Below are 13,910 nucleotides of genomic sequence, written 5' to 3' on the forward strand. Positions count from 1 at the left end.
ACAATGTTACCTACCAAAGTGGCAAGTAGACAGTTTACCAGAATGTGTTTGATGGTTCGTACTCATTTCAAACCCTGAGTGTGCATCATGTTAAAGGTTGCAGTCCTAGGCATTATGGTACCAAAGCGGCCTCGAGTCGTGGGTGCGTTTGATTCCATTTCTTTGTGCTAATTTTCCACAGGCAAACACACCCTGCAGTTCTAAGCCTCCGCTCGCTCTCTACCGGGGCTTATTTATTTCAGCTGAGTGCGTGCAGCCGCTGGTCGTCTAGGGGCCATTTCCAAACCATTTGCCTCCGTTGCGTCCGTTCGCCGCTCCCACCTCCTCCTATAGCTCCAGCCAGCCTAATTAGACCATTTATCCCATTAGGACGTGGTATTTCTGCAATGCTAGCTTTCAGCGACTCTTCGGCTCGGCTGTCTCTTCATCACGAGATTCTTCTGTCTGATTAGCTGCTCCTTCAAGGCCTCAGCTGCGGATTCCTTTCAGGCGGCCGGTGACACTTTTCGAGCCCACCAGTGACACTACGCAACAACACAATGCATCACACGCACTGCCCGCCACGCTTTACAGGAATAGCCATTAGTTGAGTGCCTCTAATTAAAGCCTGTCAGTCGCGCGCTCGCACAGCCTCGCCTGGAAATAGTGCAATAGTGGGCGAGGGGGCATTGAGAACTTGCTGTGACACACGGTTTATTGTTTTTAACCAGTAATGAAGAACATTTCTCCTCTCTGGATTCTCCTCATTTTGTGTTGTCCTTGAACAAAACCCTAATAAGATATCAGCAAAATAGGAAATATTGACCCAAGATGGCTTACTGTTAGAATTTTAATTAGAGAATTTGTTTACCCATCATAAACACTAAAATGAAATGACACCTCAAACCCATGCACCCTAGAGGGAACACTACACCGTGTCAATGAGTGCCATTATTCCCAGTGTATGATTGGGAACAGGTACCTCATCGCCTTTAACTTTCAAAATGTATTCATGCGGCATTTACGCACGACAATGCCCAGGACACCACAGGCGGCTGCCCGCACACCCCCGGAGGCGATGGTAATGAAAGTTATAACATATCGATGAGTCCCAAGGCGCATCGCTGACATTTTTGAAGACGGGAACAACACGGCGACATCTTTTTTTCGCAGGGCCTTGAGCTGAACCGGTTTTAACGTCCCCCCCCCCCCCGTGGTGGCCCTCAGTCTTCCCTCTCTGCCGGCTCGACGCGAGCTGCAGCCCGGCAGCGAAAGGCCAGCGCTTCACACAACCGCTCATTTCAGGTTTAATTAACAATTTTGCCAACGAAACGGTGGACCGCAGTGAGTTCAAAGAAACGATACTATTCTTGTATAAGACAAAATATTTATTACAGCTGTGTATCAGTGCAGAATTAAAACAATAAAAGTACAAATGTATATGGCACAAGTCACATAGCGAGAAAATCTGGTCAATCTCCATTTTCTGTAGCACTGCTTTAGTTGTTTTCTGACATTAAAAAACTGTATGTATGTAATCTGTAGAGGCATTTAGACAGTGTATGACTGAGGTTAAGAAGGATGAGCACATTTCAGAGTATTACAGTGGATTATTCTATAGTTACAACCTAATAACCAATTCGTCAGTGATCATTGACTTATATACTGTATATTATATAAATATATCATAAATGCTATTATGTCAACTGTGGATTATTGGATACGTTATTCAATATCTGATGACAGAATAGTAAAATTTTGGATATAATCATCTGTATTTTTGAAATAAGTACAGTACCAATTTTTCCCAAAATGGATGCACAGTATTTTACAATTAAATCCTTCTGGAAAACTTTTTTCCCTTTCCAGAAAGATGCATTTTAACAGCTCGGCTAAAACTCTGAATGGGGAATAACTGAAAAAGAGTAATCCACTTCCACATTTGATTTCCTCATTATGTAACTCTAACTCTCATAATTGAACAACCAATCATTATCCCTATGACTTTCCCTGCAGCCTATCCCTTTAAATCTAATAACAAGCAACCATAATCAGTAAAAGTAAAAATCTGAGAAGACAGCATTCTCCCTTAAGAGTGAAAGGGAGTTGTGTTTGCCAACTGAAACCCCTGAGAAATCACATCCCTGTATATTGTAGTCTGTGCTTCAAACCTCATGCCATATCTCAATCTTCTACGACCCTATCTGGCATTTTTATTGTTTTTATTGTGCAGTTCACACAAGCCCAGTAGTGTATTTACATATTTCGGTAATCTCAGTGTAAAATCAATCTCGGTAATAAAATTCTAGCTAAAAGAGCAGCTTGACCAGTGTAAACTAAAGACCCTTTACACTAAGTAGTCACTGTCATCCATCAAATACCCTGCTTTGATAGAATGCGTCACCCACGACTCTCTAACAATCTTAAACTTTTTCCTGAAAATCCGCCTCAGCGCCCTCAAATCCGGCAGTCTGGTTTCCTCGGCGATAACGACGTGGGAGACGCCTTCCTCCGGCTTCTGGACCACGGTGCCTCCGTGGTAGCGGAACTCCAGCGCCCTGGTGTCCAGACACGTGGCGGGCACGGCGGTCTCGGGGTCTCCTATGTCCGCGTAGCAGTCCATGTAAGCCTTGAAGGGCCTGAACATGCTGGTGGGGAGGTCCTCCCAGCCGTACCGCTCCTCCACCTTGCCCGCGTTGGCGGCCGACGTCGCGTCCGCGCCGCCGATCCTGCCGAACACCTCCCGCAGCTGCCGCTCGTCCGTGTCGGCGAAGTAGCTGTCGCCGTAGCCGTCGTACTCCTTGGCGAAGTGCTCCCGGGTGGAGGGCGACATGTGGATCATGTGGCGCGGCTGCCACGGCACCACCTCCTTCCGGTCCAGGCACTCCCGCAGCCAGGCGGCCCACACCACGTCGTGCTGGTCGGACCGGATCAGGTTCTTCACGCGCATGTTCTCCACGCCGGCGATGACGCAGTAGGTGTCCCGTCCTGGGTTCTGGACCACGATGCCCCCACACCTGATGTAGTGATGATGACATCGGCAATCACTTATTTGTGGTAGGATACTTACAAGAATAATTTACATTTTAAATTACTTTTCATCATCACGCAATAACATTTGATTCAATATTTACAGTGCTGGACCCCTTGTTAAGATTATTCTTCTTCTTTTACTGCCTTAACTGTACCTTAACTGTACCTCAGAGATACGTCCTAGACCAATCAAATTTGGTGGATAGGTTTCAAACCTCCCCGACTACGTAGGAGGACCACAATCTCCACCAAAATTTACACACAGCCTGATTGAGCTGGCTAGATAATGTCTCTCACAGATTTTTGCTACTCATAACTGTTTGGCTATCACGCTAGGGCTGGCCGATATGGACCAAAAATCATATCTCTGTATTTTTAGGCTGAATGGCGATACACGATATATATCTCGGTATTTTCTACAAAGTGGGCTAAATGTTCAGTTGTAAGTAGGGCTGGGTGATATGGACAAAATCAAATATCACAATATTTTTGACCAAATACCTCGATATCGATATTGCGACAATATTGTAGGGATGACTATTGGTGCTTTCACAAAATATTTACACAATGAGATTTTTGATAAATAATCATCAGTAATGTGGATATAATGACTAAGTGGGTAAAGGCAAATAATAGAACAGCTAGAACAGTCTGGTAAGTTCAGAAAATGACATCACTTTACTGTAATGCAGCCTTTAAAACCAGGAAAAGACAACACTTATGCCATATCACGATATTACGATATCCAAAATCTAAGATGATATCTAGTCTCATATCACGATATCGATATGATATCGATATATTGCCCAGCCCTACTTCACGCATGAATGAAGTTGATGCCGAAGACGCACAAACAGAAAGGGAGGCATAATTCCGAAATGCTTCATATCAGAGTAAACAAATTTGGTTTACTACTACTGAGACAATTTTTTCTTTTTTACCACATCAGGCAGATGGTGGTGCTATAATGTGTAACTTTACATTTTGGCCAGTAACTCCTAAACTGTAAGGCCAAGAATATTTATATAATATAATTTTTCCCTCAGATTCCATGGCTCAACACAAATCCATTGCACATATTGGTTTTAATTTGAGTCTTGACAGTTTCCCACCATTTTGAATTTCATGCACAATACTTTTTTCTCTATATCTCTATATCTCAGGATGCCGTATAGCCTATTTTTTTTTGTATTTCTAAACAAATAATTTTATCAAAGGATGTCATGTTACCTGGCCACGCCCTTCTCCAGCTCAGCCTTGGGGTGATCCTCGCTGCCGTTCAGGATGCAGAACTCCACATCCTCAAACATATCCGTCTCCTTTTTGACCCCCGAGAGGTCCTGGGGCTTGAAGTGGTTGACGATCCCCACCACCTTCTTGGGCTTGGCCGGCACCTTGCGCTTCTTCTTTTCCGGTTCGTCGTCGTCGATGAGAAGGTGTCGCGAGGCAAGCTTCCCGGACGCCTTGCTGCGGAACTGATCCAGCTCCGCCAGAGTCATGCACTGGTGCCACTCCTTGTCGTCGCGGATCCTCTCGATCCTGGGGAAGCGCAGGGTGCAGTTGGTTTTGTACATGTCGCTCCCTACTATCTCAGCCGCCTTGACCTGGATGATGACTGAGTTGCAGGGTTCGATGTAGACCTCTGGCTTCTCCGTCCCGCACAGGATGGACGCCGGCGGGTCGTTCTTCCGGTAGACTTTCCAGTGCTTGGCTAGCTTTAAACCCAAATCGTACAATTCCTTCATGGTGTACCCCGAGCCGATTCGGCAGACGGTGTGGAAGACTGAGGGCTTCTCATCCGGTTTTGGAGCTTCGGCAACGGCACATAAGAAATGTGACATCATACCACCTCGTCTTCCTTTCCCCCAATAGCCGCCAACGATCAGTAGATCAAGCTCATCCATTAAACCATCCACATATTCCGGCTTTATTTTCAGCCATCCTTCACCCCGCTTGTCAGGTTTGTACATAGACAAAGGATCCTTCACCATGATCCCCTCCTCTCTGTTGTCGATGGCTTCGTTGAGGGCATTCACCACTTCCTGCATGGTTTTGGCCTCGCTCTTCGGCACCACCTCTATCCTTCCCTTGACGGGGGTGAAGACCGTCTGAAGGGTTTCGTCGCGCTTCTTCAGCGTCTCCTTGCCAAACTTCTGGTCATTCACCAACAAGACGTCGAACACGCAGAAGCACGTCTGTAGCTCGGAGTCATCCATCAGCCTCTTGATGTCGAACTTGCTCCCTTTCTGCATGAAGGTCTCCGCGGTGGGGTTGTACGCCATCATCTCGCCATCAAGGATACAGTTCACAACATGGGGTTTGAAAACGTTGTGGATGTACGGCGTCAGCGAGCCCTCAAGTGGCGATGCCCCGAACTGCTGCGTGTATTCAAAAGAGTTCCGGGTAAAATACTTGTACACATCTCCGTCTTTATGCAGCTGTATGCGCTCGCCGTCCAGCTTGGTCTCGATAAAGAATGCGCTGTTGCCCATCTGTCTCTCCACTTGCCGGATGTTCGCCACGGCTGCCAGCATGGGCTTGAAGGCAGAGAAGAGTCCGATGGAGACGTCACTGAGGGACACGGAAGGGTTGTGCAGCTGCTGGCACACCTTGTTCAGGTCGGTGGTGACGTTGTAGAGATCAGCGGAATCCGGGTGGAAGACCTGGAGAACTGTTTCCTTGCTGATCCCGAGCTTCATGTCCTTCAGAATCATCCGGATGAGCCACTTCTGCTCCAGGGCCGAGCTCTGGGTGATGAGGTGCAGGAGGCTCTTCTTCACGAGGTCCTTCTGCTTGCCGGCGTTGTTGATGGCCACCGAGTCGAGAAAGTCATTGACCTCTTTGATGCTGAGGCTTCCTTGGCTGGTGCACCGTTTCTTCAGCACAAAGTAAGCCATGCCAGCGAAGTCTCCGGCTTCCCCTTGGGATGTGGTCGGAGCCCGGTAGTTCAGCAGTTTGTTGGCCTCTGGGCCATTCTTTGGGAGGCCTAGTACGTCTATGTAGAGTTTAGCTAACATGCTCTCTTTGATGCCATAGGCCAGCCGCTCTCGTTCAAAAGGAGGAACTATGAGGCGCATGGCTGGGTAGAAAGAGTCCGTTGTTTTGGGGTTGTCTTTGTGGAGAGCGGTATGAAACTTCCTCCATGACTCAATGAAATCCCCGAGGATCTTGGATTTCTCCGGACGGAGTTTAGACTTCTGGATTTTTTCTAACGTGGTGCACAGGTGAAGGAACGGAACCTGAGCAGCAACAGAGGTCTGACCAGCAGCATCGCTTTTGGATGTTCCCTCCATGGTGAAACCTGTAGTACATGTCAAACAGAAAAGCAACAGTCTGAAAAAGTTGGAACAACAATTCACCCAATGACCCAGGTGGGGCAGAGAAAGGCCCTGACTGATATGGCCTGGCCACATCTCTTTTCCAGGCCACCTAGTTGCATCCCCCTATTCCCAAGCACAAACCCAGTGGCCACACAGGATATCAACACTGGTAATTCACTTTAAAACAAAACTGAAATCAGCAACAATCATACAGAAAGAAATAAAATACCAATTAGACTCATTTATTTATCCACGACTTCTATAAGTAATCAGCAAAATCAAAGCTTTTATTTTCAGGCATCAACCTCAGTTTTGCAGTCATCCCTTCGCAAAAGAATAGAATAGACAAAAAATAGAATTATTTCCCAATGAATCATACAAAAAGCCTGTTTTAATATATAATACAAAATAAACTCAATTTTCAAGTAGGCTTACAGCACAGAGTGAATCCTCCTCCTGGTAACAAGGCCTAAGACAAGCAGTTCATCAGATTCTCAGCCCACACTTTGGTTAGTGCAAAATTATCTAGGCTAACTTTCCTCTCAAGTATCATCACCCTCTATCCCATACTGCAAAAAAAAAAATGTAGATGACATTCATTTAAAATATATTTTGGACACTGAATAAACACTTTATTCCTGTGAACATTCCTGTTGCATTACAATGAACATTTTCATCATGAGCACCACTCAAAATATATTTTGAATGCTTGTCTACATGTGCAAATACATGTTGTCCAATTTGTAAATATATCTATGTATATTTTGAAACATATCTCTAAAATATACAGTACTGTGCAAAAGTCTTAGGCACCCAAGAGTTTTTATATTGCATTAGTGTATCAGTAGATTGCTCTTTACAGTGGCCTACATTTTTTGATATTTAGAAACTTTTCATTTAATTATTTTTTAAAGCATCTTCGCTTTACTTTTTTCTTTTACATGTGCCTAAGACTTTTGCACAGTACTGTATATTCTAAAATATATTAGGGTTTTTTTCTTCACTATGGGTAATAATTCCATTTGGCAACATAGCTGGCTTTACAATAACTGAAATACAGAATTACAATTTTCTTACTTTGATTTTTCAGTTGATGATTCAACGTCCAGGTAGGTCAAACTTCAACATGCTCTGACATGTTCTCAAACAAAACAGGAGCTGTTTAGATCCCAGGAACATACAGCTAACTAAAACAGGCTAATTCACACACCTAGGAATGGTATTTAGAGCTGTAACGGTAAGGTTAACTGTTTTCTCAAACCCTCTGTACATTTTTTTTTATCTGACTAAACGTTTAACGTTGGTTAAACCTTGTTACCCGATTGTTCCTCAAGTTCTAATGTGTACATTATTGCTGACAGTTAAGCTACAAGGAAGTCTGGAGGTAGTTCCGGTTTGTTGTTTTCAAAATAAAAGCATATGTTGTCACGGGGCATCTAGACATGCTCTGCCATGTATGTATGTTTGCCGATAAACAAGGCAACATTAATCTCTCATTTTTAATGGAGTTTGACGTGATGGTTTTATCTTCTCCATATACAAGAGGAAACGGAATGTACCGGGGCTAACTGGCTAACATGATTTATATTGCGCTTTTATTTTTGAAAGCAACCCAACGCCGGAAGTGAAGGAATGTTACATATTACATTTGTTACACATTAAAACAAATCTAATTTCATTCTTACCTTGCTCTAGGTATCGTCAAGAGAGAAGGTAGTGAATTTTAAACTTGACATAGCGGGCTACTTCGACACTTCATCGTACACAATGGGCCTCCATGTAAAACTTTCCCTCGGAAACAAGAGCTGACATTAGTTCCTGTACAATATTGACCCATTTCTGTTCTTTGGACTTCAGATTCATCAAATGACGAGAGGATGTGAAGCCCAGCTTTAAAAATTTCAAGACAGCCCAATTTATACTGATGATCTTTGGTGGCACATTTTGAATTTATTTTAGCATAATGCCCTTTGAAAGTACATGTATTATGTTGCAGACAAAATATTGTTGTTCTTTCATTCGCCAGCAGAGGGCGATACTCAAATGCTGCAGTAAGGAGTTGTTGGTTGAGGAGGTGTGGTGAGTATCAATAATAAGTGGTGGGAAGGTATACAGTACTTGTTGCCCACATAAAGAGGCGTTTCCCTTGACTACAATGCTGAAATAATTATGCAGCACATACTTACTTAACAGTCCTCAGGTAGCAGGTAGTATCACCTCAATCACTAATTAATAAGCAAATAACTCAATAACAAGATTATTTTTCTCTACAATAAAGCTAATGGTGAAAATATTGATAAAGACAATGAAATTGAGTGGAATGGGGTGGGAATTACAATATATTTGGGGAACATTCAGGACAAATGTCTAAACATGTATAATATGAACATTTCTATCTTTCGATCATAAAAACACTAGAGATACAACATCATACATATAACATATAATATCAGTCTTCACTCCAATTTGTCCCCCTTTTTCAATGTAAGCAGGTTAGGAAGTTTTGTTGACCAATTATTTTAGGTGCAGGGAATCCTTTGGGGTTTAGTGAAGTGATGCACCTACTCTTGAAAATTAATTTCAAGCATAAATTCCGTGCTGAATACCATCGAAGCACTTAGCTGCCTTTAAACCTTTAAATTAAAGGTTAAATTAAAGGTTTTGTAGACTTTGGCCTTAGCTGTGTTTTGAGATTTTTTTAGTACATTTCGGTAGCTTGTCCACTGAAAAAGCATAGGCTATATTCTCATATGAAGATTTTCAAATATTGACATACTGCAATCAGAACATTATACTTGCTCTACTGGTAATTATGTATCCATGTGGGACAGAGACAAACATCTTTAAAGGTACTTTTGGCATCTTTCAGTCGTGGTCTGCGTATGTTCAGGTAACAGCCACAGAGAGTTAATTGACATTTATGACTTTCAACCCCGCGGTTCGAATCCATCACAAGCTTGTTTTGACATTTACGCTGCCAGGTGGTTGCTGGCGTAACGCCGAGTACATGCCATTACTCGTGAAGTAATATGAAATCATTCCAAGGATGTCCTGTTCCCTGATCCGAAACATCTGAGGCCCGTACTGTATACCAACCTAGAATCCTCCAGATGAGGACACAAACACACTGCTGATGGAGGAGGCATTCATTAGTCTAGTCCAGCGTTATTCATGCAGTTTGATCATTAATTTGGCTTCGGGCCGGTTAGGGGTTAGGGTTCTTTCATCTGGCCCTTCGTCTGCTGAAGGGTCCTTGAGCAAAACACTGGATCCCGACCAGCTCCGGGTGCTATTCTGCAGCTGAGCCTGACCTTTGACCTCTGCTGGAGGCAAGAGCATAGGCAATTCCCCCTATAGAGATAAACAGAGCGTCACAAAACTGCTTTAAAACACAGAGAGAAGAGAAAATCAAGCTTGTGCAGGTGCAATTTAAAAAAACAAAAACAAAAGCCTTATAGTAGCATCTCACCTAAAACAAGCCAAAAAAATACTTCATTGTGATCCAACATGCAAAACTGAGTCTAGCTCCTCTTTCACTTTGTCAACAACCCAAATATGTTTTTTTCTAATAGCGATACAATTGCTCCTCTTTGCCAACAGGGGGCGACCTCCATCTGCGGAGGACGCGGCGGGCAGCGGGGAGTCCTGAGTCACACGCCAGCCAGGGTTGTTTACTTCTCTGCTGCTGCTGCTGCTGCTGCAGTGGAGGATCCTGGGATACGTGTGTGTGTGGAGGAGGAGGAGGAGGAGGAGGGAGGGGGGAGGAGGTCCATTTAGAGCTACTATGTGCTCCGGCAGTGAACCCAACTGCGTCTCCACTCCGCACACGATGCAGTGCAGTGACTGAACCTGCGTGTGTATGTGCATGTACAGTATGTGCATGCACCTGTGTGTGTGTGTGTGCGTGTGTGTGAGTGATGCCGAGCAGCCCCCACCCCCCACCCCCTCTCCTCTGCAGTAAAGGGTCTGTCATCCTTTCATGCAGCAGCAGCAGATAGAAAGAGAGAGAGAGAGAGAGAGAGTTACATAAGCCCCCGCTGGATGTGCGGCTGCGCTGCAACGCGTGGCCGGACCTAACAAGACGGTAAACAAGTGACGTCACTGCTTCCGTGGCATGCATCAGCTTGCACCGGGGACCGAGGAGGGAGGAGGTGGAGGAGGGAGGAGGAGGAGGGCGTTAGCGGTGTCGGTGTGATTTTGGCACGGAGGCGGCGGAGGGAAAGCGAGAGAATGAGCTGAGTAACGGACCTAAGAGCCACCGGGATGAGGTGGCCCGATGATTAAGCCGCATCAGCCTCCGCATTCGGGGGGGGGGAGACTTGTCGGTGATGGTGATGATGATGATGATGATGCGCGTCTTTTCGGAAGCGACGCCAACGCCGCCTCCGCTCCTCCTGATTGGCTGGCTGAGAAAACACCCGCGTTATGTGCACTGAATGTGCAAGATAACAGGGACACTTCCTGTTTTCATGAAGTAGTAAAAAAAAAACCCTTATTGATCTCCCTTATGAAATCTATACCGATCACAAAGGAGGAGATAAATAGTGTATTTTTGGAGTCTGAATAGGTGACGGCACACCAGCTGCCCGCCGCCGGCCCGCAGGCAGACGCTGACATACATTCGTTACAGATCCCGCATGTACAGTACAGCACCTCATGTGTGTTCCCAGCAGTTGTTGTATAAACACAGCAAGAAAAAAAAAAAAAAGAAAAAAGAATGCAGTGAACTTGCCAAAGCCGTTTTTTTTTTTTTATTCGAGACGCGATTGAACTCTTCAACCGCGTAATCTTACACAAAATGTCAGGGGGAGATGGGGACAGGGAGATCCTGTTCACGTAATATCCAGACACATAACACAAAATGTTTACCCCCCCCCCCCCCCCACCCATTGTGCCGCTCGTTTTCAACTGGCAGGGCCGGGCCAGACGGCACCCGGCGACCTTCTACTAAAATTAGATCGGCTTCACACGCCGCTGCCATTCCACGCTGCGATCTGTCCCCCTTTTGTTACTTGTTTAATTGCTGTCTCTCTCTCTCTCTCCCTGTCTCTCTCTCTCTCTCACTCTGTCATAACATGCTGTGTCATAACATCTCTCTCTTCCTCTCCTCTCTCTTCTCCCGTTATGGAAGTGCGTTTCCGATGAAATCCCCCCGACTGCTCTCGCTTTTCGTCACCTCTGCGAGCCTCACGCCGACTGCAGAGCTAGGTGGCCCCGTGCAGTTACTCATGCGGTATCATAGCGGAGGGGTCAAGAGGTCACCGTAGTGCAGCGGCCCTTCAGTGACTCTTAACACGTGGTATAAAAGCTCCCGGAGCAGGGGAGTGAAGCAGATGGACTCCCGTAGAAGGCCAGTGTTGGACGGGACGTGAATGTCTAAAAGCAGGGGCGGACTCAGTGATTTGGGGGCCCTAGGCAAAGGCAAGCAAGGGGCCCCCCCGAATCCCGACTCTCTCCCATTTTAATCCATCCTTTCTATATATATTACCTTCAAGCTGGGGCTGAGAAAAGTATGCATGCAAGGGCGTATCTTTTTTTGTGTTACTTCTCTCTCAGATACTGATGTAGTAGCAAGCAAAATGAGCTTAAAGTGGCAAAAAATCACACTAGATACAGAATAGCCCACTATAGCCTGAGTTATTGGAAAGGGGGGGGGGGGTGACTCAAGATTGAAATCATTTATTGTAACAAAGACAGGGGTGTACATTTCTTTTATATTGATTAAAAATAAGTTTACATTAGTTCTATTCTTGTCTTCTGTGGGGCCCTCTGGCTGCCGGGGCCCAAGGCAGTCGACTAAAGACAGTCGAAGGAAAGGCAGAAGTGCATTATAATTAGGGTTGCAAAATTCCGGGAATTTTCAAAGTTGGAAACTTTCCATGGGAATTAATGGGAATTTATGGGAATTAACGGGAATTTATGGGAATAAACGGGAATAAACCAGGAATTTACTAAATTGAAGGTATGCTCTTAATAGGGAACTTAAATATAGTTGGGGAAAATATATTTTAGCATAATCCTGACTAAAACAACCAGATATCATGCAAGTACAGTTGAATATCTATGCTATTCCTCAATCACATGCACACATAGCACACTGCTTACTGCAGGGCTGTTGAGACCACGGGAAGATGCTTTTTTATTTGCATGTTGAATGGGACTTTTTTGGAGAGAGAGGGGCTCTTTTCATTTAACATTTTGAATGGGACTTTGTTGGGATTTTTGGATGGGGGGGTGCAGTTTTGTTAATTTTTGAATGGGTTGGGTCGGGGGGATGAGTAATATTTAACTCAACATTCATGTTTTTGTTCTTCAATGAAAGAATTGATTGTTCAATAAAATATTTAACACTTGATAAAGTTCTACTTACAAATAAATCTGTTTTAATTGTATTATTTTGGATGGATGTCTGCTTATAACAAAACAAATATTTATGCTTGGATATGATACCTTTCCATTAAATTACCCTCAATTCCCAGTTAATTCCCATAAATTCCCATTAATTCCCATAAATTCCCATAAATTCCCATAATTCCCATGGAAAGTTTCCAATTTGGAATATTTCCAAAATTCCCCAGCTTAACTTCCCATGGAAATTTACCGGAAACTTTCCGGAAATTTACCGGAAATTTTCCACCCCTTTGCAACCCTAATTATAATTAGGGTTAGACTGATTTATCAGTTTGCAGACATAAGGGGCCGATATTGGGCTTTTATTAAATATCGGATATCGGTCAGTGGCGTCTACTGCTGCCTTAAAGAGTTGCTAACACTAAAATCATTTCATTATCCTGAGTTTCAAAGGAGAGTTTTAGTGTCCCATCACTGGGATGGTCACTTGCAATAGAAATGGGCATAAAAATTTAAAGACACTGAATATCGACACAAAAATTCTGATAATGGTGTGGGCCTTCAAAAGAGGACTGGCACCAAAATCATCTCTGTGAGTCCAGTAGATAGCTCTGTCTGGTGTGCATGCTAGCGCTTTAGCATACAGCATGTTCAGTAATCGTAGCATTATCCTAAAAGAGAAAAGTGTGTCTAAACATGCCACGCTTGTTAAATGATCAGTAAATTAAGACTTAAAATTTGACAAAAAGAATGCACTTTCAACGGCAGAGGTTTTCCTTTTCTGCAAGACTTTGAGTGTAACTTGTTTTGTTTACAACGGGCGTGAGCGTTAGCCAGGCAGCTAGTACTGTTGATTCGTAAGGAACTAAGCTAATGATGAAGATTGTGATTTTGTTTTCAGAAGCTGTGAATCTACAGGCCATAGAATAAAAAAAAAAAAAAGATTAACTTATGATAAAGTGATATAGTGCACACAGGACAGAGCTATCGACTGGAGACACAGAGATAATTTTGATGCCAATCCTCTCATCACATACTGGATAAGGAGACCAATGTGACAAACTCCCAAAAAGTCAGAACCACACAGTGGGTTCAGCTTTAGGCCAAACCCTTATTTTAATACCAGTTTTATATGCATTAGGTGAATAGATTAGATGTGCTAGCTGACATTAGTATGCCAACAACATTAAAAGCTCTTTTCACCAAAAACATACAGTATATGGCTTC

At 44.1% G+C, this 13,910-nt stretch overlaps 1 protein-coding gene across 1 annotated transcript; it reads right to left on the reverse strand.

Annotated features, from left to right (window-relative positions):
- Positions 1-1,381: 1,381 nt before the first annotated feature.
- Positions 1,382-7,680, reverse strand: lig4 (ligase IV, DNA, ATP-dependent). The gene is made up of 3 exons (XM_071536471.1): positions 7,410-7,680; positions 4,243-6,313; positions 1,382-2,996 (listed from the first exon to the last, which is right to left on the reverse strand). The coding sequence occupies exons 2-3, from the start codon at positions 6,303-6,305 to the stop codon at positions 2,327-2,329; spliced, it is 2,733 nt and encodes a 910-aa protein (XP_071392572.1). The 5' UTR covers positions 6,306-6,313; positions 7,410-7,680; the 3' UTR covers positions 1,382-2,326.
- Positions 7,681-13,910: the final 6,230 nt, after the last annotated feature.

This window comes from Centroberyx affinis, unplaced genomic scaffold, assembly GCF_046629955.1.
Source record: "Centroberyx affinis isolate AG114_WGS23_722 - 3 ecotype Tasmania unplaced genomic scaffold, CSIRO-AGI_Caff_v1 ptg002875l_1, whole genome shotgun sequence".
In the NCBI taxonomy this organism is placed as follows: domain Eukaryota; kingdom Metazoa; phylum Chordata; class Actinopteri; order Beryciformes; family Berycidae; genus Centroberyx; species Centroberyx affinis.